The sequence below is a fragment of the Micropterus salmoides genome, unplaced genomic scaffold (assembly GCF_014851395.1).
Source record: "Micropterus salmoides isolate LMB-PRFRI ecotype aquatic unplaced genomic scaffold, ASM1485139v1 Ms_hic_scaffold_22, whole genome shotgun sequence".
Classification (NCBI taxonomy): domain Eukaryota; kingdom Metazoa; phylum Chordata; class Actinopteri; order Centrarchiformes; family Centrarchidae; genus Micropterus; species Micropterus salmoides.
This window is the reverse complement of record NW_024041373.1, coordinates 24,711,657-24,737,040: the sequence shown is the minus strand read 5'-3', so window position 1 is coordinate 24,737,040 and position 25,384 is coordinate 24,711,657. Positions and strand designations below refer to the sequence as shown.

Below are 25,384 nucleotides of genomic sequence, written 5' to 3'. Positions count from 1 at the left end.
CCACTGAAAACATAGTTATGGATCTCATATTGCATTTCTGTCAATAGATCATCAGAAATATTACACACTGAACCTTTAAGAAGAGCCGAGCTCCCCCGTAGTTTGCACCCTGCCTACAATCTCGATCATCGGATTCTGGCAATTGGAAATAACGTTACTCTTTTACTCATGGATTTGTTTCTCTGCTGCCGAAATGTTTCTCAATGTTGGTGAATTATTAAAAAATAAACTACCAATAATTAATTTCGGTAAAATGCATTGTAACGCGCGTTACTAAGATTGTAACAGGTATAATATTACAGTTCTTTTTTAGAAATACATTACTACGTTACAGCAAAAAGCAATACGCTGCTATAATTGTGTTACTTTTGTAACATGTTACTCCCAACACTGGTTACATTGGAGGTAAACATAACCACACATCTCAGTATCATTCTACTAATTAGGGATGCACTGAATATTAAATATAAAAATAAATATTAAATTTTACCGAACAATTACGTTGACATGTCGGCAGTGTGGATGTATTTTAAAGTGTCCGAGAAAGATGCCAAAAATCGCCATTTGCAGACACTGTTCTACCAAATTGTCTCCTAGCACATCCACTTCTTAGAAAAGGCAACAAACAACCTGACCTGCTTGTCATGTTTCTGTCACTCGTTTGTGAGAAGACGATTAAGCTACCTTCACCTACACTGGGAGTGCACACATATTCAAGCATTTATGGTAACTGAAATGGACCAGAGCGAGCTGACAGGCAGGTTGGCAACTTTATCCTGTCATTTTCTCTCTTTACAAAGACAAGTGTTGCAGTATGAGAGTCCTACCTGAAGAGAGGCTGTGAAGTCTTCATGTGACGCGATACGAGACCCACATACAACATTATTTATCAAATTGGGTCTGGCTTAATGAATTTAGCGCAAGGATACACATGTGAAAACGTCCGGTTTTCAAAATAAGGTGTCTATACAGTATGGAAATAAGATTAATTGGATTATATTCACAGAAAGTATAAAACATATTACCTATGTACATTAAAAGTAAATGGACACATGTAATAAAAAACTTGTTCGGTATTCTGCAATTGTTTTCATTATATTCGGCTTCGGCCAAGAATTTTCATTTCAGTTCATCCCTACTACTGATTGCCATATTGATAATGGTAATATCTATTGCTCTATGATTCTGTGTGATCAGAAGTCAAGATTTGCCTCAGAGCCATGTGTTTTTGACCGTTAGGGATTTACTTCAACAGGGTGGGTCCATGCTGTCCCAGGTGCTTGTCCTGGTCCTGTGACAGTCCTGTCCTTCAGTGCATGCTTTTGAAGTGTTTAAGTATCTCGGTCTGGTGCTCACATTTGGTTGTGTTGGTCAAGGTTTTGAAGAAGCCCAGTTTTATTAAAGAGGTCTCCAGGGAGTTTCATTCGAAGGACATGTTTCACGTTAAGCCAGTTTCATGTTTCTGGTCAATGCGAGCCTTGACATGTGTTGCCAAAACTGCTGTGATAGTAAGAAGTGAAAAATGTCATACACCATTTGAAAAAATTTTACAGAGAGCTTATAAAGTTGTAGCTGTCATACACATTTTTAGCATTTTAAAGAGCTCTTACGTCTTAAGGAGTCTATGAAATTACATTTGAGAGTGACAAAGTAAATAAATCTTTATTGTATACTTAGCCAACTTTCAAATGCTTTGATGTGTAAACTGTCGAGAGAGGGGGACATCACTAGTAATCAACAAGGATACACCTCCGAGAGTTGGTGACCTGGGGAGGTGCTTTGCTTCTGTCACTTTCTGTACACGTCAAGCTCAAAGGAACGACAACAGAAACTGCTCTACCTTTCTCTCTTTGATAAAAAGCTGAGAAGACAAGCAGGTCACCCGGTGTTCTCTGGCCAGAGCGTGGGATAGAGCAGAAAGAGAGCGAGAAAGGGAGAGAAAAAGACATGTTTGTGGGTTTGTCTGTGTCTCTGCATACCTGACTAATGATAGAAAGATCAAAGCCACACCAGTCCTCTGACAGCAGGAATGGAGAGCACAGAGGAGAGCGAGGGAGGGAGAATGCAACTTTATACCCTCATACACTCCAATGTGGAGGGAGGGCAATGATAAAGGGATGGCAAAAGTAAATGATATGTGAATGTAAATGATATTGTGTTCTTATTAACTTGTTTAAAAATAATAATCGGCAAGCAAATGCTGGTGTACATTTTTAGTAGTAGGTTTTTTTTGGAACCAGTTTTAGTCATTTCAATAAAAGACTTTGGCCTTCAAACCCTGTGGATCTTGTTAAAAATCCAAATATCTCAGAGTGTTGACCTCTTCGTCTCTACGTTTTTTTAAAATGTTGAAATCTAGCAGTTTCGGCTCAGTGTTTGTTTGATTACAGTCTTTTGAAGCTTCTCTGCGTATGCTAAATACCAAAAAAAAAATGAAGAATAGTAACAAAACCCTTGTAAACATCAGACAGATTCATTAATGGAAGATTTAGAAATAAGTTGTACTATTTTTCCTTATCACATGATTGCACTTCAAAACAACACGTACTGTAGCTTCATCCTTGAGGACCAATTTGTCTGGGACACGTCCTCATACTGCTGTGGTTTTGTCCTGGTTTTTAATGTTGCATTTACATGCTGCTTTTAGGAAATCTTTACAGAAGCTTTTACATAAAACCCACAAAGTTTCGTTCATGACTCATTTTATGTCTGAAACTTTCAGAAAGCCTGAACCAAGCCTTTTGATTTCAAAGATTTATTGTATTATGCTGCTGGTTCCCAACAGAGCTGAACAACATTATTTAAATTGACCACAAGAGGGCAGTCTACCCTAAGATCTGTGAAAACCCTTTTTCAAACATTCTTCGTTGATCCTGTTGGATCACCCCCTTATGTCACCTGTGTGTTTGTGTTTGTCTGTGTATGTGTGTCATTAGGAATAGGAATATCTGTGTGTGGCTGCCTGTGCCTGTATGTCTGTACTGATGTATGTGTGAGGAAAGGTCTAACGTTATCCAAACGCACTAAATATTTGCAAATGTCCTCTCATATTTTCTTTTGACTTTGCATGTGTGTGCATGAGTGTATAGACAGTTCCGATCCCCCACCTTCACCTTTCAGGCGTCTAAGCTAATATAAAGTCAGGAGGGATGAATGAATGCGGTAGTGAGCGCTGCTCTGAGGAGGAGGAACAGAGGAAGAGGAGAGGTGAGTTCTCCTGACCCCTCATCAGACGGCAGAGGAGAAAGGGGAAGAATACGCCATTGTGCCTGAGCGCCGGAGATGATGAAATTCAAGATCCCCGCGCTGTGGCTTCGTCTTAATCTGGGGGCCCAACCTCGCACTGCGCTAATCCCTCCCCGTCGAATTACTGGCCGTGGTTAGATTGTATTTTGTCATTGAAAATGGCAGTGTCAAACACTACCTTTTTCTCTCCTCTATTTGTTCGTCTGCCAAGGCGAATCGCATAATCAAAAGATGGGGGGAGAGAGGGAGAGGGCGAATAAGAGAAAGCGACGGAGAGAGAGAGTGAGAGGTGGCGGGCTGAAAATGGCTACACAGTAGTATCTCTAAATTGCATGCTACCCTTGCCTTTCACCCTTTTTCAAATGGGCCCGTATTATCAAAAAGGTGGGCAAATTGAGAGTCAAAAGATTGGATGGCTATATTTGAAGGCATTGTGCTGACTGGCTGTGTGTGTGTGTGTGTGTGTGAGAGAGAGCATGAGGGGGGGTTAATATGTGTATGTATGTCTTTGCGTATTCTCTCTGCGTTAGCATATCAACCAAAGCTGGAGATGACCAACTTCCCTCATCTTCAAAGCTTCGTGAAAGGATTTAAATAACACACAGCGCGTCTGCGCACGCACGCACGCACACACACACACACACACACGGCTGTTGTATTTAAAGTGAGAAGATATCATGTCTGAATACATTGAATATACAGTGATACACACTCCAAGGCCCTCTCTCCCTGCTCCTCCCCCATCTCGCTCCCTCCAAGTCATACTTCACCTCTTTCACTCACATTACATCAATGTCACTCAGAAAAGAAGGAATTTCCAAATCTATGGCTGCTCTGCCAAATAACCGCTCATGCTGTTTGACAGCCTGTCTGCTGCACATTTTAAATATCGATTTTGAAATTGCCACTTTAAGGACTCGTGGCATTTTTAATACTTCTTCACAATCACTCCATTTAGGGTGACCATGTTTTTCTGCTGCATAAAGGGAAACGGGTTTGTCCCACACCCATGCAGAAAGGTTAGAAAAGCTGGAGAATACTGATCCTCACCGAAGACTGTTGATGTAGTCTTATTTGGAGTGCAGCAGTAGCTCAGTCTGTAAGGATTAGGTCGCCGGTTCGAATCCAGCTCGGACCAGAGTTGCGGAGCGTGGACTGGTAGCTGGAGAGGTGCCAGTTCACCACCTGGGCACTGCCGAAGGAGGCCTTGAGCAAGCTCCTGAGCCCCCAACTGCTCGGGGCGCCGCACTGACTGGCACCCCTCTCACTCTGACATCTCTCCGTGTGTTGTTATGGGTTGTGTTTGTGCATGTGTGTATTTCAGACCTGTGTGTATACTAACATAATAACAGAGTGAAAACATTGAGTTTCCCCAAAGTATATCTTCTTCTTCTACTACTTACATGTAATGTTTTTACATCCAAATTAAGGGGTGCGCGGACACTTTTTAAGTCATTACATTTGGAAAAAATAACTCTGTTTAAATGCAGCATATATTCTGTAACACTTTGGCCATGTTGTTACAGCCTTCTTCTCCCCCTTCTATCTCTTTCCTTCTCTGTTTCTTTCTCTCTTTTATTCCTCTCTCTGAGGTGATGTCCTGTCTATTGTGGACCTCATCCAACTCCATTAAGGCCATTTCCATGCCACATACCTCCCACTTACACACACTCATACAGTCACACACTGTCACATACTGACACTCACCCACTCACACACCCACACAAGCCGACCTACCTTTACACACACACACACACACACACACACACACACACACACACCTCTCTGTATTGTAGTCATAGCCGTGGTTCCCCCCCCCCCCCGTCTGGAACACATTACGTAGGCCAGTGGCTTGTGAGCGCTGACTGGGCCTCGGGGAAGAAAAACACAATTATTTCAGACCTCGGCTATTCACGCAAAGGTGACAAAAGCTGGTATGAAGTATGAAATCCCAAAAGTTTCTCTCGTACCGAGGACGACAAATTGGGATTAATTTGCGCTCGTGTGCACGCGTGTGTCTCCAAAGTTTTCACCTTTGCTCGTTTTCCATTTCTTAAATAGTTTGGGAAATGAAAAGGCCTAATTTATTGTCAGAAAGAAGAGCGTGTGTGTTTGCTCATGTTGTTCGTGTGTGCTTACAGTACTAATATAAATAAAATATGCTTTATAGTTCAAAGCTGGAATGATGTAAATTACTGTGTGTGTGTGTCATTGTAGGAAGGGTGGGGGGTCCTTAGTATCGGCTCACACATTCACACACGCTTTCCAAATTAATTTAATCTAATTAATCGCCCTGAGGAGAGGCAACAGATGCTGGCGATTACCCCCTATGCCTGCACTCCCTGCCTGTTCGGGTACACACACACAACCACTAACACATAGTAAATAAGCACTAGAGGCGCACACACATATCTATTACAACTCTGAATGCTGCCGTTTTCTGCCTCTATGCAGCCAACATGTATGTAGTTTTGTTCATTGAAGCACATTCAGTATTTTAGGCTGAATAACAATATGATGAGAGACACACATATTCTGCAACATTATACAGTAAATTACTCCACACAATTAAGCTCACAGCAAAAAGCACATCAGTGGTTATATAGTGTGTGTATCTCTATCTTACTATGTGAAATTGTGTGTGTGTTGGTGAGAAATTGTCCCTGTGTCTGGAGAACTATTTGGGTGCCAGGTTTGTGTGTGTGTTAGTGGGTTGTAGGTGGCTGTGGAGGCCGGGTGGTCCCTCCTGTCGCCCTAATAGGCTTACTGGCCCCTAATCCACACCACACCACCCCATCACATGGCTGGTCTGCTGACTAACTGCTACCACCACCATGAGGTGTGTGTGTTTGTGTGTCTGTAACTACGTCTTTGTGCAGGTGTCCTATTTGTATGTGACTGTATCTGTGTCTGAATGTGTGTGGTGGCCATTTGGGAGACTGTATATTTGTATTCTTTATTTTGTGTGTGTGTGTGTGTGAGAGAGAGAGAGAGTACAATTACTTGATGATTCATGATTAACAGAATTGATTAGTCTATAATCCAGCTTCTCAGATGTGAGAATCTGCTGCTTTTCTCTGCTTTATATCATTGTAAATTAAATATATTTGGTTCAGACAAAATAAAAACCATAGGATGTTACCTGAGCTACCTGAGGAACTAGTGCTGGGGCATTTCCATTATTTTCTGATATTTTATAAATTGAAAGATTAATTCGCTAAATGATAAAATAATCTACATATACTGTATATCAGTATTAAAAAGTATCCCTTTTTGCAGCTGAACCTTAAATAAATTTATTCATGTCTCTTCTAGCCCACACATTTATACACTCACATACAACAGACGCACAACAACAACAGCTTTTGGCACACTATCACTTGGCACACACCCTGTCTTCTGTGTGTGTGTGTGTGTGTGTGTGTGTGTGTGTTTGCTTACATGCATACATGCATGTGTTTGTTAATTAAACTGATTAAACTGTTGCCCCTGATGATGTGGGGCTCTGCTTTTGTGCTTGCATCATCTATTTCATACCGTCTGTTTTTTCTCTTTGTGTGTGTGTGTGTGTGTGTGTGTGTGTGTGTGTGTGTAGCTTTGTATTTAGTGTCTCTTCGTATTTTTTTGTCTGCTTAACTGATTTATCTTTGCCCTGTTTATTCTTTAGTCTTTCGTCCTTGTGTTCTTGTATGCCCCCCGCATGCTGTGTGTGTGCGTTCCATATGCATACAGTCCGTGTGTATGTCCTTAGGTTTGCATGTGTGACTTTGTATTTGTGTGTTGTGTGAGCAAGTGTGTCTTGTCCCACTGGTCCAGGTTGTGACCTCGGCTTTCATCTCCTTAGTCTGAGGCTCCTGCAGCCCACTGTGCTCCGCTCCTAGCCAACAACGCAGCAGATGTCACCAGACACTGCAGCGAACACACACAGTCAAATGTACACTATAACCTACACACAGTGTCTCTCTTTCATATATATATACACATAGGCACACACAGGCTCGCAACATGTGTACACATACAGTATAATATAATCTCAGACAGACTTGCACCCTATCTCTCACACACACACACACACACACACACATTCATTTGTAGCCCATACACACTCATGCAGAGTCTAAACTGGCCCAAACAGGTTTTTGTTTTGCCTCATACAGTGTGACGTTTGACCCCAAAATAAACATCAAAACACACGTGTCACCTGGGAAATATCCGTATACCCACCTGTGTGTCCTTCCAATGATATGTGTGTTTGTTTTGACTCGAGATGTTGATTTTACAAACTGCGGCTCACACCGTGTTTATTATTTTGACAAAACTTAAATGGATGGTGATGATCATGATGCATCTCACCACTGTGAAATATACACTTGACGCACAAAAGAAGACTGCTACTTTACGAGGCCAAAACGAGGTGAGATATTGTGATTGGTAGAAAACTAATTACAGTACTGGTTTAATGAGGTTTACCTGTAGGTGTCCTGCTTTCCATTGTCTGTTTATTTGTGGTGGTTAGACGCCACTCAGGCTGACTGAACAGTTCTTTTATGTATATCAAATGGGAAAAACACATCGCTATCTGCGTGCCATGGCATTTTTCTATGGTAAGGCCCCATCCACAATACTGCGTTTTGGTTTTAAAATGGAGACCTTTTGCTACGTTTGCACCTCCCGTCCAGCCTAACGGCAAAAACAAATACCTAAAACGTTTGGAAAGGCTTGCTGACCCCGTTTTTCGTTTTGAAACTCCAGAGGGCGTTTTAGTGAAGACAGTTGAAAACGGAGGACTTTAGAAACAATTATGCAGACGCTTGCGCTCGGCTCTCTGATTTGGTCTTATAAGTCATGCAAAGCAGACACACGGTGCTACTGACAGTTTTTGACTTGGTATTTTTATTAAAATATTCAGTATTCAACACTTATCTGCCTACACTTGTACTGTGTATGTTGCCGTTTACTTTGCGACGACTCCCAGTCTGTTTTCCACTGCCACATTCCCGTGTTACATTCAGTAACAGTCCCATCTCGTTATTGGTACATGCAAAAAAAAAAATCTGGTTTGATTCTTCATATTACTTTATTTTTTTGCCAGATCTTCTGTAACTACGGCATAGACCATCTGCTTCATGTCTACACCGGCACGCACATGCCCGTTGTACGTGAACGGCCTCTAGATGTGCGTTTTCAGTCGTTTTAATGTAGACGGAGATCAACTCAAATGCTGGTGTGGGTGGAGAATGTATTCATTTTAATTATCTGTTTGTAAACTAAAATGGAGTAGTGTGAATGGGGCCTAAGACCTAACTCGAACTGAGTGTTTAAAACTGCAAATCTTGGACATCCTCATATTCAAGAGGTTTTTGACACGTCACATAATCTCAATGTCTGTGGTTCAATTCCAGGTGGCAACTTTTATTGCTTAAATGTATAACTCACGAAGGTCAACTATCAGTAGAAGTTTAAAATTACAGAAAACAACATGTATTACAATGAAAATGTCAGGGACTTAATAGTATATTGACTCAAAAGAAGCCAATTTCTGTTACAGTATGGTGATCGCTGTTTTCCCAGGCCAAGCCTGTGTGGGCCCTGCAGAGGCTGCCAGCTCACCGTGTAGAGGCTTGTGCCAGTCTAGAAAACAGGCTGTACCTCCTCTCTCATTACTGCTTCTTGTCCCCACGCTGACCCAGAAGACACACACGCTGACTCACACACATCTGAGCATTCAATACCCACACACACATTCACCTACAAACCCAGGCTGGCAAGGTTCAGCAAAGGTGTCTACTGTATCAGGGTTTTTTTTGTTGTTTTTTTGTGGAGGGGTTGGTGTAAAATGAGCCCTTGAAACAGCGGGGAGGAGAGGAGAGGCTGGGAGAAAAGATGTGGTGAGGGAGTAGTAAGGAAAGAGGTTGACTGAAATGCTGTTTGTTCAAGGGGTGTTAGTTGTTGACTGACTTGTAAACACCTTGCCACTTATTAAATCGTTCAGTGTGTGTGTGTGTGTATGCAAAACCTGATATGCAACCACACATTGAGGGGCTGCAGGTGAGCACTCAAAGTGCAGAACATAAACAAAAAAAGTTGGCTTGAATCATTTCTTTCCTATTATGCTGCCATTTTCCACAGTCCATGTCTCTCGGTCTTCTGTTTTTTTTAAAATAACTTCTGAGAAGTCGTGAGATCACGGAGTTGTGCGTTGTGGATTGCCACACCCTCTGTTATCAGTTAAATCCGAGGTCGTCCTCTGTCACTTCATGGCTTCACATCCTGTCACTTGCCCTCTTCCTCAGCCTAGTCCAATCAGGCTCTTCGTCCCCGTCTTCATCCTCATCTCACCTTGTTTTTGGTGTCATGTCTTACGTGGCGATGATGGGTGGTCAGACAGTTCTGATGCGTGATTGGACGACAACAACAGTGGAACTGTTAATAATCTCCGTCTCTTGGTTATTTATTGTTCCTCCATGCGACTTAAGATGGCTGCTCGCGATGGAGACAGGCCTGTGTGGCCCGCAAAACACTGCCTGTCTGCAAATCCCCCTGTTTATCCACAAGCTTGACCCGCTGGGCCTGCATGTGTGGGTTGCTCGCTCCGTATATATATGTGTGGGTGTTGGCCGCGAAAGAATTTGTGTGTGCAAGCTGAGAGAGTTTATGATGAACTTAGGTTAAACTTGTGTGTAGGGCGACATTATCTCCTTAAGATCCGCTCACTGTGTTTGTGTGTGTGTGTGTGTGTGTGTGTGTGTGTGTTGTATATGCATTTTAGGGAGTGAGCACACAAACACACACACAGTTTCTGGCAAAATGAGGCGACTGTTCTGCTAAGTGGCAATGAATAGGGTCTTGTGATGTGCTCTGATGCCAGTGCTAAGCCAGCCACTGACAGTTAGACTGATCCCCAAACATGTCTCTGTCTCTGTTTGGGATATAAATCTGTACTTGGAGTACCACACCTAGAGAGAATGGGGTCAGGAACTCAAAGTGATTTGCAGTAAATGCATTGTACACCCATGGGTGTAGTGGCAAAAGACACAGTCCCACCATGAGAGAGCTGCTCATATCGGATTTGTCAAAATATGCTTAGAAACGTTTTTTAAGCAAAGGTAAAACGATGACTTCGTCACAGAAAAACACAAAATCCGCAACATTTGCACTGTATTTAGCTTCTCTTTTTTAAAATGTCTTAAGGCAATGCTTGTCTTATCAGTTGACAGGAGTAGAATGCCTGCAGACCCTTGCACCCCCTTTAATGCTTATTGGTTATGAGTCATGTATGAATCTGAAAATTAAAGGTTATTCTCTTGTTTCACTGTTACTAAATCACTCTGAGAAAGATCATAGACTAAATGGCTCATCTGCAACATACACATTTAGATATGAGGGGGAAGCTGTTTGTGTAGATGCACACAAGAATTGGGGAACCCTATTGTTCTTTCGTGGAACAAGAATTTCAAAGAACAAGCGCTCACCCATGCGCACACATACACACACACTGAGGCACACCAGCTCCTTATCCAATCCCTCCACTAATTCCCCCTTGGTAGAAGGTGTTCATTGTTTCTCTTTCATTCTAATCTCTCCCTCTCCTCTTTTTAAAATCCATATTAGATTCTTTGAGTTGGCCACAATCAGGGGCACTGAAGCAGAGCATCACCCTGCTAATGCTCTTTGTCTCCCCAGATTTGTCACTTAGCATGGAGAGTACACCTTTGTCATGGAGCAGGGTGGGAGAGAAGCAGACTCTCACTTGGAGCAATTGTTTCTTGTCACAGGCCATCTTAACACCACCCTCCCCCTTACGCAAATCAGCTTTGCTCTGGATTAGGGCCCTATCATAGCTCTGTCAGATCTCAACAGTCTGCCTAAAACAGCAAAAACAAACAGATCCTTAAAGTGAGAATTGAGATTCCTCACAAAATCCTTGTTGTCTTTACCTGGAAATCATCATTTGATATCTCGTGAAATATAGTTCTTGACTGAGATCTTGCTGCATGTTTTATCAACCAAACCTTTGAGCTTCTTAGCACCCTCTGTTATCTGGTAGTGATGCTAAAACAAGTTGGGAGGAGAATAGAGTCAGGAATGGGATGATAATGCAATTTCATGAAAATCTATCATTGTTTTAGTTGCATGCATAGTGTCTAGAGGTGTTCCTACCTTTAAAACAGAGGCTTAAATAGGAATTTAGTGGACGAACTGAGTGTAAATGGTCGGAGAGGATTCCTGGGAAGACAGTTAATGTTTTCCCTCTCTAGTTTGCATCTAAAGCACTTTTTAATGCTGTTTCACACTGTTCTATGACTAAAATCCAGTATTGTTATCAGTTTGTACTTGCCAGAGGATATGTTCTTGCTTTCAAAGTGACAAATTGAAAGAGATTTTGTTGTGTGTGTGTGTGTGTGTGTGTGTGTACTATAAAATGAGGTGAAAGCTCACAAGAACTTGGACGGTCAGCCATCAGTCAACACAGCACACAAGCACTCCGACGTCTTTCATGCACTCAAATCTGTCCTAACGTCATACATGTACACACATGGACACAGATTTCGCTGGACACACACCTCCATCGATGTCCGCCACCGTGCTGAATCTGCTGTCCTCATATCTGAACGGCTGCTTCATGCAGGATGGAGTAATCAATCCCAGATACGGTAGCTGGAGGTATTGGCTCAGTGGATGTGTGTGTGTGTGTGAGATGATGTTATTGGCCATTTTAGGCCTTTACGATGGCAAGAGATGGTGAAATGGTGGGAAAAGTGATGAGCAGGCACTTCATAGACCAGGGATGAACTCCAGCTATAATCCTGTCGACCTATATCTTTCTCTCTCTCTCCCCCTCCCTCCCCCTCTTGGCTCTGTCTTTCTTTCTCCATCATCCCCTCTCCCTCATTTTCTCCATCGTTCCCCTTCTCCCTACTTTTCTTTCCATCTCCTTGCTATCCACCTCTCTGTCTTTCATTTTCATCTTTTCTACCCTTCTCTCTTTCCATTTCTTGACCACCCCCTTCTTTCCAGCTCCCCCCATGTCCCTTTCTCTCTCTCCAGCAGAAGTGCAGAGCCAGGGCTTTTGCCAGCTGGTAATTTATTTTCCCATTAGCCCCCTGTCTGAAGTGCATGCTCTGGGTCTGAGTGTCTGTGGGGGGCACTGAGGGCCACCCAAAAGAAAGACCCGGAGAGTCGAAGAGAGGAGGGCACCCTGGACACACTGATAAGACGAGAGAGGGGGGAAGCTTGGTGGGAGGGACAGAAGTGAAGGGAGGAAGAGAGGATATGAGATACTAGATTGGTGTCCATCTAAGCTTTTTCGCTTGTTATGAATTATGATGCAGATTCAATTACGCTAATTAGAAAAGCTAAATGAAAATGGCAGATTTCAGTGGAAAGATTCCTGTTGAAGTGATTAGTCAAAACAATAGGAAAGTAATTGACACAGTTGTGATAATCAGTTAATTGTTGGTAAATGTCCAGTTTAGTTAGTATCAAGTGTGTGCCAGGTGCATCTCAGAAATATATCCTCAAACAGAGCCGACATAAACATACACTCAAGTCAAGTGTGACCTTGTTAGGAAAGTCAGGGAGTAAGAAGAAAGCCAGATGATTTTGTTTTTGTGGTTACAGTGAATATCCTTACGCCTGCTGACGTGAGTTCATGCTGTTTGGTGTAGAGATGATAGCATGTATGTGTGGAGGTTTCATTAACGTTGTTGAACCTCTGGAATATTGCAGTTCTTTAGTGTATTTCTGTGTGCGCTTGGCTTGGTGTTGCAAGCTAGCAGGAGATTAGTCCCCAATAAAACAGTCTCCTCTCCCAGTTAGGATTAGACCTTTTAAGGGCTGGTCGGTTTGTGACTCTCCTCCTTTCATCTGCTGCCATCAGAGGCAACCCTGCATTAAAGGCATTCTCTCTCTCTCTCTCTCTCTCTCTCTCTCTCTCTCTCTCTCTCTCTCTCTCTCTCTCTCTCTCTCTCTCTCTCTCTCTCTCTCTCTCTCTCTCTCTCTCTCTCTCACAAACACTGATAATAATCAATATTTGTGATAACTGGAGTCTCAACCTGGCAAACACAGAATATTGGCTTTAGATGCAAGATATATTGTCTGTTACTGTCAGAAATCAGTTTAAATGAAATGGATTAAATTAAGTTTTTTACAATGTGATGCCATTAAGCATAATCACAGGGATCGTCACTGACCACTTGATGCTTTTCTTACGTGTTTGATATCCTTGACTATCCTTCCTGTTGCAAGGTGGGAATATTGCAGTGTTTTGTTCATTTACTACAAAACATTTATTATATCCAGAAAAAAATGCTGGAGGCCTTCTAGTTCCAGTTGAAAATGTGCCTTTTAGTGAAAGTATATATAACTCCTTTAATCAAAGAAAAACTGTGGTCCAAAATTAGGTCAGAGGTCAGGCTCAGCCACAGAATGGCTACTCGTTAGCTAGTATACTGGCAGTTCATTCTGAAGGACACCAAGCATGACACATCCTGCTTTCAGATCTTCTTCATTAAGCCTTCATGAGATTTGGAGTTTGCACCCAGTTGTGACGCTTTGTTTCCATTGGTTGTTGCTCAGTGGCTGTTTGTGATTGTGTTAGTTTACCCCACTATCCCCAGTGAGTCTGCTTCTCCTGTTTCATGACTGCAGTCCTGTACTGAGTGTTCCTGTACCTGGCAGTCTGTCCCATATCCAGTTTCTTAGTGTTATACAAAAAGGTCTTCATGTCGGGAGCTCAGTGTCATTGTAAACTGTATTCAGCCAAAACTACAACACACACTGTGCTGTAATCTGCTGTCCTTTCCTTTAAAACAAACTAATCCTACTCTTGTTGTGACTAATCGCTCTTCTCTCGCTCTCTTAACTCACTTCCCCTCTCCCACGTTCCCTTGACTGTTTGTCAACCTTGTCGATTTTTTTGTTGTTGACGCCCTCGGGGGACGAGGTGGTGGTCAGAGAAAGATGTTTCCATTTGAGGGGGGGGGTTAAGTCAAGTCTGATCCACAAGGTGGTTCTAGTGAAGAGAAATCCTGTGGTCCTTTTAGGTGTGTGTGTGTCCATATGACAATACACATGAATGACATTTGCACAGTTCATTCCATTATTAAGACCATTGTTATTGTAATTCACATAACTGCAGCGATAGAACTGAATGCCTTTTATGTCCATTGTTGCCTTTAAAAATACACATACACACTGCTTGGGGGAAAAAATAAATCCTTACATATAATAGTAGCAGATGAATAAATTGGTATTAATCTGTGTGTGTGTGTGTGTGTCTGTAACGCCTTTAGTGCGGTATTCATAGGTGGTATGTAAAAAGGCTTGCCTTATCAGTTATCACGGGAGGCCAAATTGACACAGAGGAATCACTCCATTGTGTGCGGATTCAAAGAGAGATGTGAGCACATTGGATGTCTCCATTTCCAATAACTGTGACCTTGAGGCGAGAGGAATAGCACTGAGCACCCCCATCTCCAATCTGCTGACTGCTGAATTCAACCAGAGCCGGCTGATTTTGGGTGTTGGGGCAGAGGGCTAATCGGTGCTACCTCAGGGTTATTCTATAGCGTAAATTGAGTTTGGCTTTTATTTTTTCTGAATGGTGTGATTGCAGATTACAAATGCCTGTGTACTGTTTTATATAGAGTGAATATTTCCATTTTGTTTCACGTAGCTTTACAACTTTAATTAGTTTCATTTTGAGAGAGGAAGAAGAACGAGAGGGAAAGGAAAATAGTAGAATGCGGCCTGATCGAGAAACTCTTAAGAACATCTGTTATTTCTGATCCATTTTCCATAGTGCCGCTGATTACCATAAACTGCCACGGCGTAACAAATACAACATCTTGTGCAGTGTTAATGTGTCTGTCTGAGTGTAGCTGACCTCAGGTTGTCCCTTTCCTCCAGTTTAGGATTGTTTTGTTTTGTGGCAGCAGGCTTAAGTCAGATAATCCTCTGCTTGATGTGGAACCAGTGATTCATCAGTTATTATCATCGTTGCGTTACCAGAGCCATGTTTTTATCTTCTGTCTTCCTCAACAACGTACTAAACATTGCCACACTCATGTCAGTTATTGACAAATTGCTCACACCGTTCATATTGACAACAGTGGTCGAAGCGCATCAGAACAAGAAAGAAAACATCAAAATTAAAAAATGAATATATTATTATTTGGTCTCTCCAATTACAGCAGAAGTTTGGGAACATGTTCATCAGAGGAATAGATCATGTTGATATGTGAATTGTTAGTAAAAGTGTAGTACATGGATCAATACGGAACATCGACCATGTTTGTTAAAATTAGAAACCAATTGACTGGTGTCCTGTGTTAAGAAGCCATTAGCTGATTGGTGTGTGTGTGTGTGTGTGTGTGTTTTGTGCACTTTTTGTTCATCATGTGCTAACACTGCCCAACTGTGTGTGTGTGTGTGTGTGTGTGTGTGTGTGTGTGTGTCAGACCAGGTCTATACAAAGAAGCCTGGTTCTTTTAGCACTCAGCCTAATTAATCCATCTCTCAGCGACAAAAGGATCCCTTCCCCTCCTTCCTCCGGCCCGTCCCATTGGCATTTTGGGGCAGAGGGATTCAGCAGGACCCCCGGGCACCCCTCCTGCCCTGACCCCTGCCCCCCCACCGGGGGAGCATCTGTGGATCGATCAGAGGCCAGCTGGCACCAGGGGAGAGGGGCAGGACTGGTACTCTAACACACGCTCTAACACAAACACACCCTTCTTGAAGAAAGTCATTCAACCTCAGTTATAAAATTAATAGGGCTTGATCGCTCCTAGTTGTTTTTTGTTTTTTTAAATTAATGCTTTCCACGTGTCTCGTCACATGTGGCCTGGTGTTTTGTGAGTGTGGCACAAAACTGCAAGTCCGAGCTAACTGTTGGTCTTAAATGATGCAGCTAGGGGGCAGCATACAGCCATCACCCCTCCCTCTCTTACCCTGTCCTTCTTTCTACCGCTGTGCCACCTACACACACACACACGCACGCGCACGCTGAGGTATTTAGTCATTCTCTGGGCTCAGAAAGAGAGAGCATATTGATAGTCGTATCCTCTTTTGTAATAAATTAAACTTCTGCATTGTCCTTCCTTTTCATTTTACACATTGTCACAACCTCCCAGTCACCCTAATCCCAGCCCACCCCCCCTCTTGACTTCTCTCAAACACACACACACACACACACACACTCTCGCATGCACACACACACACATTGATTGACAAGCAGCATCCGGGGAAATGGAGCAGATTTCCATTGTTTGCTGTCCCCACTCAAATCTGTTGAAACGGTTATTCCATTCTTGTGCTGGGGTATTTGCATATCCTTAAGTATTTCCTATTTTTCAAGACCCCCCTCCCCCCTGTTCCTCCTCATCCTTCCTTTTGCTAAATCCCCTCTCCTTAAGTGTTTGGTGCATTTGGCAAATTCATTCATAACGCATCTACATGCGCTATTAGCTTAGTATAATAGCCAGGGTGTAATCTGCAGAGAGATAAGAGGTGAAGAGTTCTTTTACCCATCTTCCTCTTCTCCTGATGGGCTGTTCTTTGGACAAGTTGGGGTTCGTGGTGGGGCAATGATATGTCATTATGTTTCCCAGCTAAGGCGAAAAGGCTCAAATGTCAGCACGAAATGTCAAGTGGCCTCGCTAGTCAGTTGGTCGGGTTTCTTCTGTAGTTTTCTTTATTTAATTATTGTTCTGAGCATGGAGCGAGGTGGGAAAGGGGAGGCTAAGATGGGGAAGAGATGGACGGATAGGAGGGCTAGATGAGACGGTATGGTGTGATGTCAATAGGAGATGGAAGGATGGAGAGGCAGGATTGAAACAGAAATGGTCGAGGCTGGAGAAGCAGATTCTGATCCGGAGCAATTTTAGTTTTTACGTCCAAATGCGCTTGGAAAGTAGCTCTTGAGTAAGGGAAGATGTCTGCTGCCTAACAGAATTTCCTCAGCAGGCCTGGGATTCACGTTATCAACTTTTCATTGACAAGACTGCTTTTAACCCTATTGCTCCCACAGGTCAGCCGCTTGAGCTCTTCTGCCTTTAACTCTCACTAAAACGAATAAAAGCCACCATTGAATAGATACTTTGAAAGAGTTATAAATCATATTTCAGTCAGATAATCTACTGGTTGTTTCATATTGATGGAAAAATCTGTGATTGTCATTTTTTACTCCTTACTTGATAACTTTATTTTTATGGTGGAGAAGTGAGCCCAATGTGCATGTGAAGAAGAAACTAAATCTGCAATACATATGTAGTATGTATAAAAGTACTGACAAAAACAGAAAACATTAGCAAATATAGAGAAACTTCTATAAGTGTGCAACACAATAAAACTCTGTGGGAGGACTTTCTTTAGTTATAAAGACTAAACAGAAGTAAGCCCATTTTCTCCCTGGGATGGTAGGAGAACCCAGCCATAGAGTTAAACTGGAGATTTTTGGGTTGTGACATAGTCTGGCTTTTTGTTTTGCAGTGAGACATAACCGTAATCCAGATTTGTCATGTTGTGATCACGATATTAATCACATGTTGTGGTCTCAGTTGTTTTAGGAACAGAATTGACTACTTGTGCTGTTCAACTCTGGACTATGTTTAATCACAGTAAGTTAAATGTATTCAGAGATTGGATTTATCACACAGGCCAATAACATTTAATGATTATGAAAAGTGAGATTGAAGTCACTCTACACATTTATATGCTTAGTTTGGTGTTTGCTGGCCCACAGATTTTGAGTCCTTATTTGAAGCTTACATAGTTGCTCACTATATTACCAATAGCTTTACCACTCTGTACTGATACCAACTCTGTGTGTGTGTGTGTGTGTGAATGAATACCCTGCGGTCCTCAGCGATAAGGCTGAGATTGAGTTTTCCCCACAGAGCCAAAACCTCTGAGATGAGTGTGTGTGTGTGTGTGTGTGTGTGTGTTTTTGTGTGTGAAGACATCAGGAAACGGGCAACGTAAAGAGCCTGTATCGCTTTATCTACCGTACGCGCCAGAGTGTATGTGTATATGTATATGTGCTCTGAAACTGGTGTTGTGTGAAAGCGAGCTAGCTGCTCTGCTTTGTTCGGCATTGTGCGCATGAGAGGATGAATCCTCCGGGCTCGATTCGCAGCTGAGACAAGAACGTATTTTTCTGTGGTATAATAACACAAGTATGTGTGTGTGTAGGTGTGTACTGTGTGCAGTTATATGTGCTGTTTTTGGACATCCATGCAGTGAAATAGAGATGAAAAAGGGAAAGCAAGCAAAATCAGACAGATTTTAAGAGAGCATGTGTGTTACCACCGCCTGCTGCTTTGATTCCACATGACCTGTGAAGGGACACGTGTGCACTAGTGTCTGATGTTAGAACCAAATCCAACGTTAGGAGATACACATATCATTTAACCAGGGGTATGTGGCAGTTTCCCATCACAAAAACAGAATCTATAAAAACAAAGGAGGCAAAACCGAAAAAGAGGGACATGGTATGTCAGTGGTATCAACACAGCGAGGAGGTGAACCAGTCTGCTGTTCACTGACAGCATGGTGCTCCCATAGCCAGACTTGCAGCAGACAAAACCCATCAGTTGTTGTTGGGGGAAGAGGGAGGCAGACAAAAGGCTGGGACGTCCCCAACTGTTTAGTTTCCATATCTAGCAGTCAGTGACAAGGCTTTCCGGCATATTATTTTTCACACACTGTCCTCTGGTGAGCAGCTTGCATGTGCACATACACACACACACACAGGCCTCTGTCACTGATTCTACAACTCTTATCACCTGGTCTGTGGCATATTCCCAAATTCCAATTTGACTGCTAGCCCCTGGCCCAGAGTACATCTCTGAAAAGAAGTACAGCAAAAATGGCTTCAGCATGGACTCTTGATAGGAAATACCAGGAAGGATTTCACAACTGAATTCACAATGAGGAACGCGGGAGGGCACAGGTTTTAGCCTGTTCTGGATTTACCAACCAACAGTGACTGAATACACCTTTATTTATCTGGATGTTGCAATCGCCAGCCTTTAGATATGATGAATTGTTCTTCTTCATCTTTTGGATACCTTGTGTTAAAATTAATTGTACATCCTGCCGCTTAAATGTTTGTAAAACAGTGAACACTTTCCTGACTTTTCTTTGTTGTTTTTCATTTGATCGATGCAGTGTACAGGCTATGCGCTTTCAATTGGGCAATATGGGCCTATATTCACCTGAATGCTTTCTTTTCCTCTCCAGGAGTCTCCATCAGGGCGGAGGAAGGCTTTGGCCACCAGCAGTATAAACATGAAACAGTACGCCAGCCCAATGCCCACACAGACAGATGTCAAACTCAAGTTTAAGCCCCTGTCAAAGAAGGTGGTGTCGGCCACGCTGCAGTTCTCCCTCTCCTGCATCTTCCTCCGTGAGGGAAAGGCCACGTAAGTCTGGGTCTTCTCATGTAACATCATTCCTAGTAGAGCTTGGGAATCGTTTCGATTTTAACAAGATGAATTGGTTTTCCTTCCCTGCATATTGATAACGTTCTTAACTAATCCTGGTTCCCATTCTTGTCTGATTTGAATAATAAAACAGTAACAGTGGCTTTTCTGGAGCATAAACTCGTGTGCATGCCTAGTTTTACTCTGTTTGTGTTCTTCAGTCAGCGTTGGTAAGAGTCTACTTGTAACAACTATTTTTCTTTGCTGAATCAGTTTTTGGAAATTTTGAATCTTTTGATTTGAAAGTTCAGTTCAGCCTAATTCTCTCAACCCTTCCCAGTCGTGATGAAATAGGCAAGACTCCAATGTCCACTTTTCGTACTATGACCCCCCCCCCCGACTATGGTAGCAGTTGCTGTAGCAAGTATAAATAACACTGCCTAACCGTAGCCCCAGTTTTTTGTGTCTCACACATAGCTGATGAGTGTTAGCAAGCCTGATAAGCGCCAGAAACAGAACACATGGACCCACTGATATCTGTGCTGTTTTTAGAGCTTGTCCATTAAGATTAAAACATGTTGCACTGTATTCAGAGCTCAACAAGATATTTATGGCTGATGAACGGTAACCTAAACACAACAAAAAGCAGGGCTACTGATGTGTATTGACAGTCTCCCACAGAGACACACACACACACACACACACACACACACACACACTGAAGATCCCCTCGTAGTAGAGCCGCTATCCCAGGTATAACACCGGTATCCACACAGTAACTCTGCAATACAAATGTCCTTCTAGAGACTCCATGTCCATCAGACATTTCAGCTGAGGAAAGTACTGTCTGACAGAAGCTGCCCATTGCTGGTTAGCTCAAGCTACCAGCTCTACGTCGCTGTGTATGCTACATTTAGCGGTGGTCAGTCAGTCTCCCTCGTGTTCCCCGACCTTCTACGTCACACACTACGTAACCAGTTACATTTTTTAAAAATATGTTGGAAGGGAGGCTGTGGTAACCCTTTAAAGACACACTTTTTTTCATGTCAGTTCTAACCAGTGACTTTTTTTAAATGCTTGTATTAAAGTTATATTTGCAAGTCTTTTATAATTATATCAAAGACAATGTCCTCAATTCTGTAAGGGATCGCATCAGGTGAATGTGTACCCTTATAGTAAAAAATGGATAACAATATACACACAGAATGTATGTACAAAAATGTACACACATTCTGTTTTATTCTGTTTAATTTACAGACACCACAGTGTTTCATTCTCACATATTCTTCTTTGATTCTACCAACTTTCATTTGAGGACACACACTCTAAACCGCGGTGTTTGCCTTTTGTTATTCATTCTAATTTGATAGCAGTAACTTTCATTTAAAGAAAGGCACACACACACATGCCGAGCGAGAGCAGAGCAACAAGGTCTTTGTTGTGTTGCGGACGGCAGGGTCGATGGCGCGTAACCCTTGTTAACCCTTCGGGGAATGATGTCAACCACACAAACAAACTCAATCACACCAGTTCAAATGAGCCTCTGGGCCTGGGAAACACCAAACACAAAGAACAGAGAGGAAAATACATTCATTATGATGGAGCGGTGGTATTGAGGGACTGAGGGGGCTACGCAATACTACATAAAATACAAGGAATACTGTAGAAGTTGATGCATCTGTGAATAAAGTGGTGGAGAGGGAAATAAAAGAAAATGGGTGGATGGGAAAGACTGAGCATGAGAGAGGAGTGGTTGAGTAGCGATGAGATACAAAAGCTTAAAATGTAAGCAGTGAAATTGAAGTCTAAGTTTGGTGATTTATGACAGTAAGGTGTAAAGATGGAGGTCTGAAGTGAAGACATGAGTGCTGAAAGTAGAAGTAGGAGACAGAAAGAGAAGAATGATAATCCTTATATGTGATCTAGCTATTGGCAGCGTGATGGTGAGAGCTATGGGTTGTCTTCATGCCGGCACATTGAAAATACAATACTGATGGATTTTATCTATATATCTTTTCTCTTTCCTTTTTTTCTATTGTAGTTAATCTATTTTGAGTGTGTCATCATCATGTTTTTTAAACCATTATTATTATTATTATTTGTTTCTTCCTGTGAACTTTTCTGTCTGTGTTGTGTTGTGTGTGTGAATTGTATGTGTTTTATGGTGCAGTGATGAGGACATGCAAAGCCTGGCCAGCCTGATGAGCATGAAGCAAGCGGACATCGGCAACCTGGACGACTTTGAGGAGGAGAATGAGGAGGACGAGGAGAATAGGGTTAACCAGGAGGAGAAGGCTGCCAAGATCACAGGTGAAAACTGGCAGAAAATAAAGAACTTTGTATTTTTTGACAGGGGACAGATGTATGATTTTGTAAGATTGGCAATACATCAGCATAAGTCACCTATGTTGTTGGAATCTGTCATTAGACATGGTAATTTGCTTACTGCTGGTCAGCAACCACACTTTTCAGTGATCACTTTTTTCCTGTGCTGTCAGTCAAAGCTCCGCTAATGGTAAGTCGGTCTGTTATACAAGTTATTTTGGCAGCTCGCAAATTATGTGCTGGTAAACTTTGCCATTTCCCCAGACTGACTACTTCTACAAGCCTCCCGAATAATCAGCCAAACCAAAATCTAACTGGGACCAAGGCTTCAGTGGGGCATCAACTTTGCTTCTTTCTTTGATTTATGCTTCTGTGAACGTGGGTGTGCGTGCATGCTTGCAAACATAAGAAAAAAAATGTGTAAATTCATGAGTTTCATTTACTGTTTTTTTTTTTTCAGCTTCAGGCTATCTTCAGTTTCTAAAGTTCTGCTTCCCCCCCTATCCCCATTACCCCTCGTTCTTTGCTTTCCTGTGTTGGTGGACTAGTCAACTGATGGTGGCTTGCCTCCTTCCATACATACATGCTGAGGATTCATTCTGTGGTCTAATGTATGGGCCCTGCCGCTTCCTGCTTTGCTTAATCCAACTTTTCAAAGCGCCATGTCTTCATGTTAAGCTTCATGGGTTCTCTCCTTTCTTTTCCCTTCCCTGCTCTTTGTCTCATTTATATGTATATGCATTGAGCGCCTACAGCGATGCTTCACTAGCGTGCGCTTCTAAATCAAAGGCTTGGCCAAGCTGCCAAAACTCCCCACTATCACATTCCTCCCCTGGATGCTACCTATCCAACAAGCCAGCAAGCTTCACCAGCAAACTAACACCGGGCTAACCAATGCATACTCTGCAAAACATACGTTCTCTTTTTACCTTTTACACACATTATGTAAATAATGAAAAGAGAATATATTACACTTAAAAATCATGTATTTTACATCTTTTATGAATAAGTAGTTTGTGTGTTTTGAGTATGTATGTGCTTGTCAGTTATGTGTGAGATGTTTTGCCATGCTACCTATAGCTTAGTAAAAAATAATGCAATGTGAAATAAAGATAAAACTATCTTTGAAGATCTCCAAAACAGCAGATTAGCTATTCTGGCAATGCTATTACAGAGTTAACCAAAGCAATGATATACAGCATGTACATGCTCCTGTTAGGAAATATCAGTGTTGTGTATGTATTTGGAGATAGACTGTACTCAAGTGCTGCCTTCCAAGCTAGTTTAAAGATAGCAATAACACTGCAAACATAAACCAAGGTCTACACTCTTTTCAACTCTATATATCTATATGTTGTTAATAAGAGTTTGTGTGTGAGTGGTTGTGTGGATACCCTCGATGGGTTGTGTTGCTTTGCCTTGTTCACTGCTATTCTTCCTTCCTCCCTTCCTGTATGGCCCTGTCGTTTACAGAGATAGTAAACCAGTTGAATGCCCTCAGCTGCTTACATGGGGATGATGATGATGATGATGGTGGTGGTGTCCTTAAGCGAGCACGCAAAGCAACCGCTAAGCCTGCCGCTTCCTCCCAAGGTCTTTTTTCACCTTTCTTCACCTCTCTCCCCGTGTTCCTGTTCTTTTTTCATCGTCTCGTGAACGTTGTGTCACCTCTACACTACCATTCCTTACCACAATGTCTTTCAATATATTTATTCTTAATCCTTACCTTTTCAGCTTTCCTCTCTTTTTGTTTCTCTTTCTCAAACCCCCCTATCCTCCTTTTACATTGGTATTGTGATGGTGTAATGGTCATGTGGTCTTACAATTTATCTTGGTCCAAGTGGTGATGTGCTGTACAAGGTGTTGTGAACACATCAGTTAGTGTTCATCCTTTTGGTTCCTATCCTTTGTCTTTTGACGTTGTGGCCTTCTTTTACTGCAATTGGCAGTGAACCAAACTAGTGCCTGGTATCCAAAAAAACTCTTCTTACACGAAAAAAGTCTTTTCAGGAAGATGCAAGTTGTTTTCAATTGAACTTTTTGGATTAGTTTGTGATTTTCATTGGGCCTCAAGCTGGTGAGACGCTTTGGAGAGACAAAGTAATTCATTGCTAAGTTAGATGCAGCTGAGTAAAGGTAGTACAAACTATGTGCTGTGAAAGGCAAATAATAAAAGTTCTTAAGTGAAGATAACAAATAATTTCTTATAATGCAAAGTGAATTATATTGGCTTCCTGTAATACATGACAAACTCAGAACTTCATTTCTGTCCCTCACATTTTACACAAAGGGTTTCCACTTGTCCTGTGACTGGAGAAAACACGAGCTTATTTGGATCACAAATTATGCTACACACTGGCGCACACAGACGTAAATACACACCCATGCACATGTCCACTTACCTTGGCCTGAAAATGGGCCATGAATGTTGTAAGAGGAAAGGAACAGTGCTGCACCTCTGATCAGCTGCCGCCACTTCGCATAGCCACCCTACATACAGACAAAGGGACTCACACATACACAGCACTTTTTCCTCTTTGCTCTGATTCTCACGCAGTGCTCAGCAGCACTTCTTGGCATCTACCTCACACACTCTTTTCAGACTGACCAGCACACTGGCAGCGTGCGATTGGGCTACAGTGAGGATGATGAAGGTATGGTGGACAATTCTCAGCCTTTTCAGCTAGGATCTCTATAGCAACTCTATACTGCCTTCACGGTCTCCTACAGCAACCCTCCATACCACACACATTTTCCCAGAATGCCACTGTTGCACATGCATTAAAGTGGGCTGAGGTGCCAGAGGAGCACTGAGACATTTAGGCAGCGCTCCCCAGCAAGAGGGATCACTATACAAGACTGAATGGTCTTTATGCCCCTGGTTCACTCCAAAGTGCAGTATTGGTGGATTTTGATTTGTGAATGTTTGTATTCACTTTGTTTTTGGAAATTATGGTGTTGTTCTGTGTCTGTTATTTTAGACTCTGTAGCGTCAGTCTTCTTCGTCATTGTCGTTTGTGTATATTTACTTTGTTTTGGACTCTGTGGCAACAGAGCTGATCAACAAGCTGAACTTCCTGGAAGACGAGGATCAGGAAGCGCCACCTGCCATGAGCATCAATCCCTTCGATGACCCTGATGACCTTCATCCTAATGACCTCAACCCATTTGGTGATCCTGATGAGGAAGGTATGTTTAACTCTAAGCATGTGAAAATAACTCATTCAGTCCAGTTTTATTGGGGTGGATGGAAATTGACAGTAATTTTGGCAGATTTTAGGCTTAGATCTTTATCACGTAATAAAAGTTAAGGTGTTTATTTTGGGGAGAGTCAGTAGAATGACAGGTGAAGGTTTGGATGTGCACATACCTTGAATGTGTGTGGCCAT

The 25,384-nt window shown here is 42.3% G+C and overlaps 1 protein-coding gene across 6 annotated transcripts in view; it reads left to right on the top strand.

Moving 5' to 3' along the window:
• Positions 1-25,384, top strand: part of ehbp1 (EH domain binding protein 1) — a 153,354-nt gene that overhangs the window by 29,265 nt on the left and 98,705 nt on the right. For 5 of the 6 annotated variants that reach the window (XM_038736974.1, XM_038736977.1, XM_038736976.1 and 2 more), the window contains 3 exons: positions 19,489-19,670; positions 21,841-21,980; positions 25,050-25,184. In XM_038736974.1, the coding sequence (XP_038592902.1) occupies positions 19,489-19,670; positions 21,841-21,980; positions 25,050-25,184 (457 nt within the window). Of the gene's footprint in view, positions 1-19,488; positions 19,671-21,840; positions 21,981-23,468; positions 23,589-25,049; positions 25,185-25,384 lie in introns of all 6 variants that reach the window. The other variant, XM_038736979.1, reaches the window with a different exon arrangement.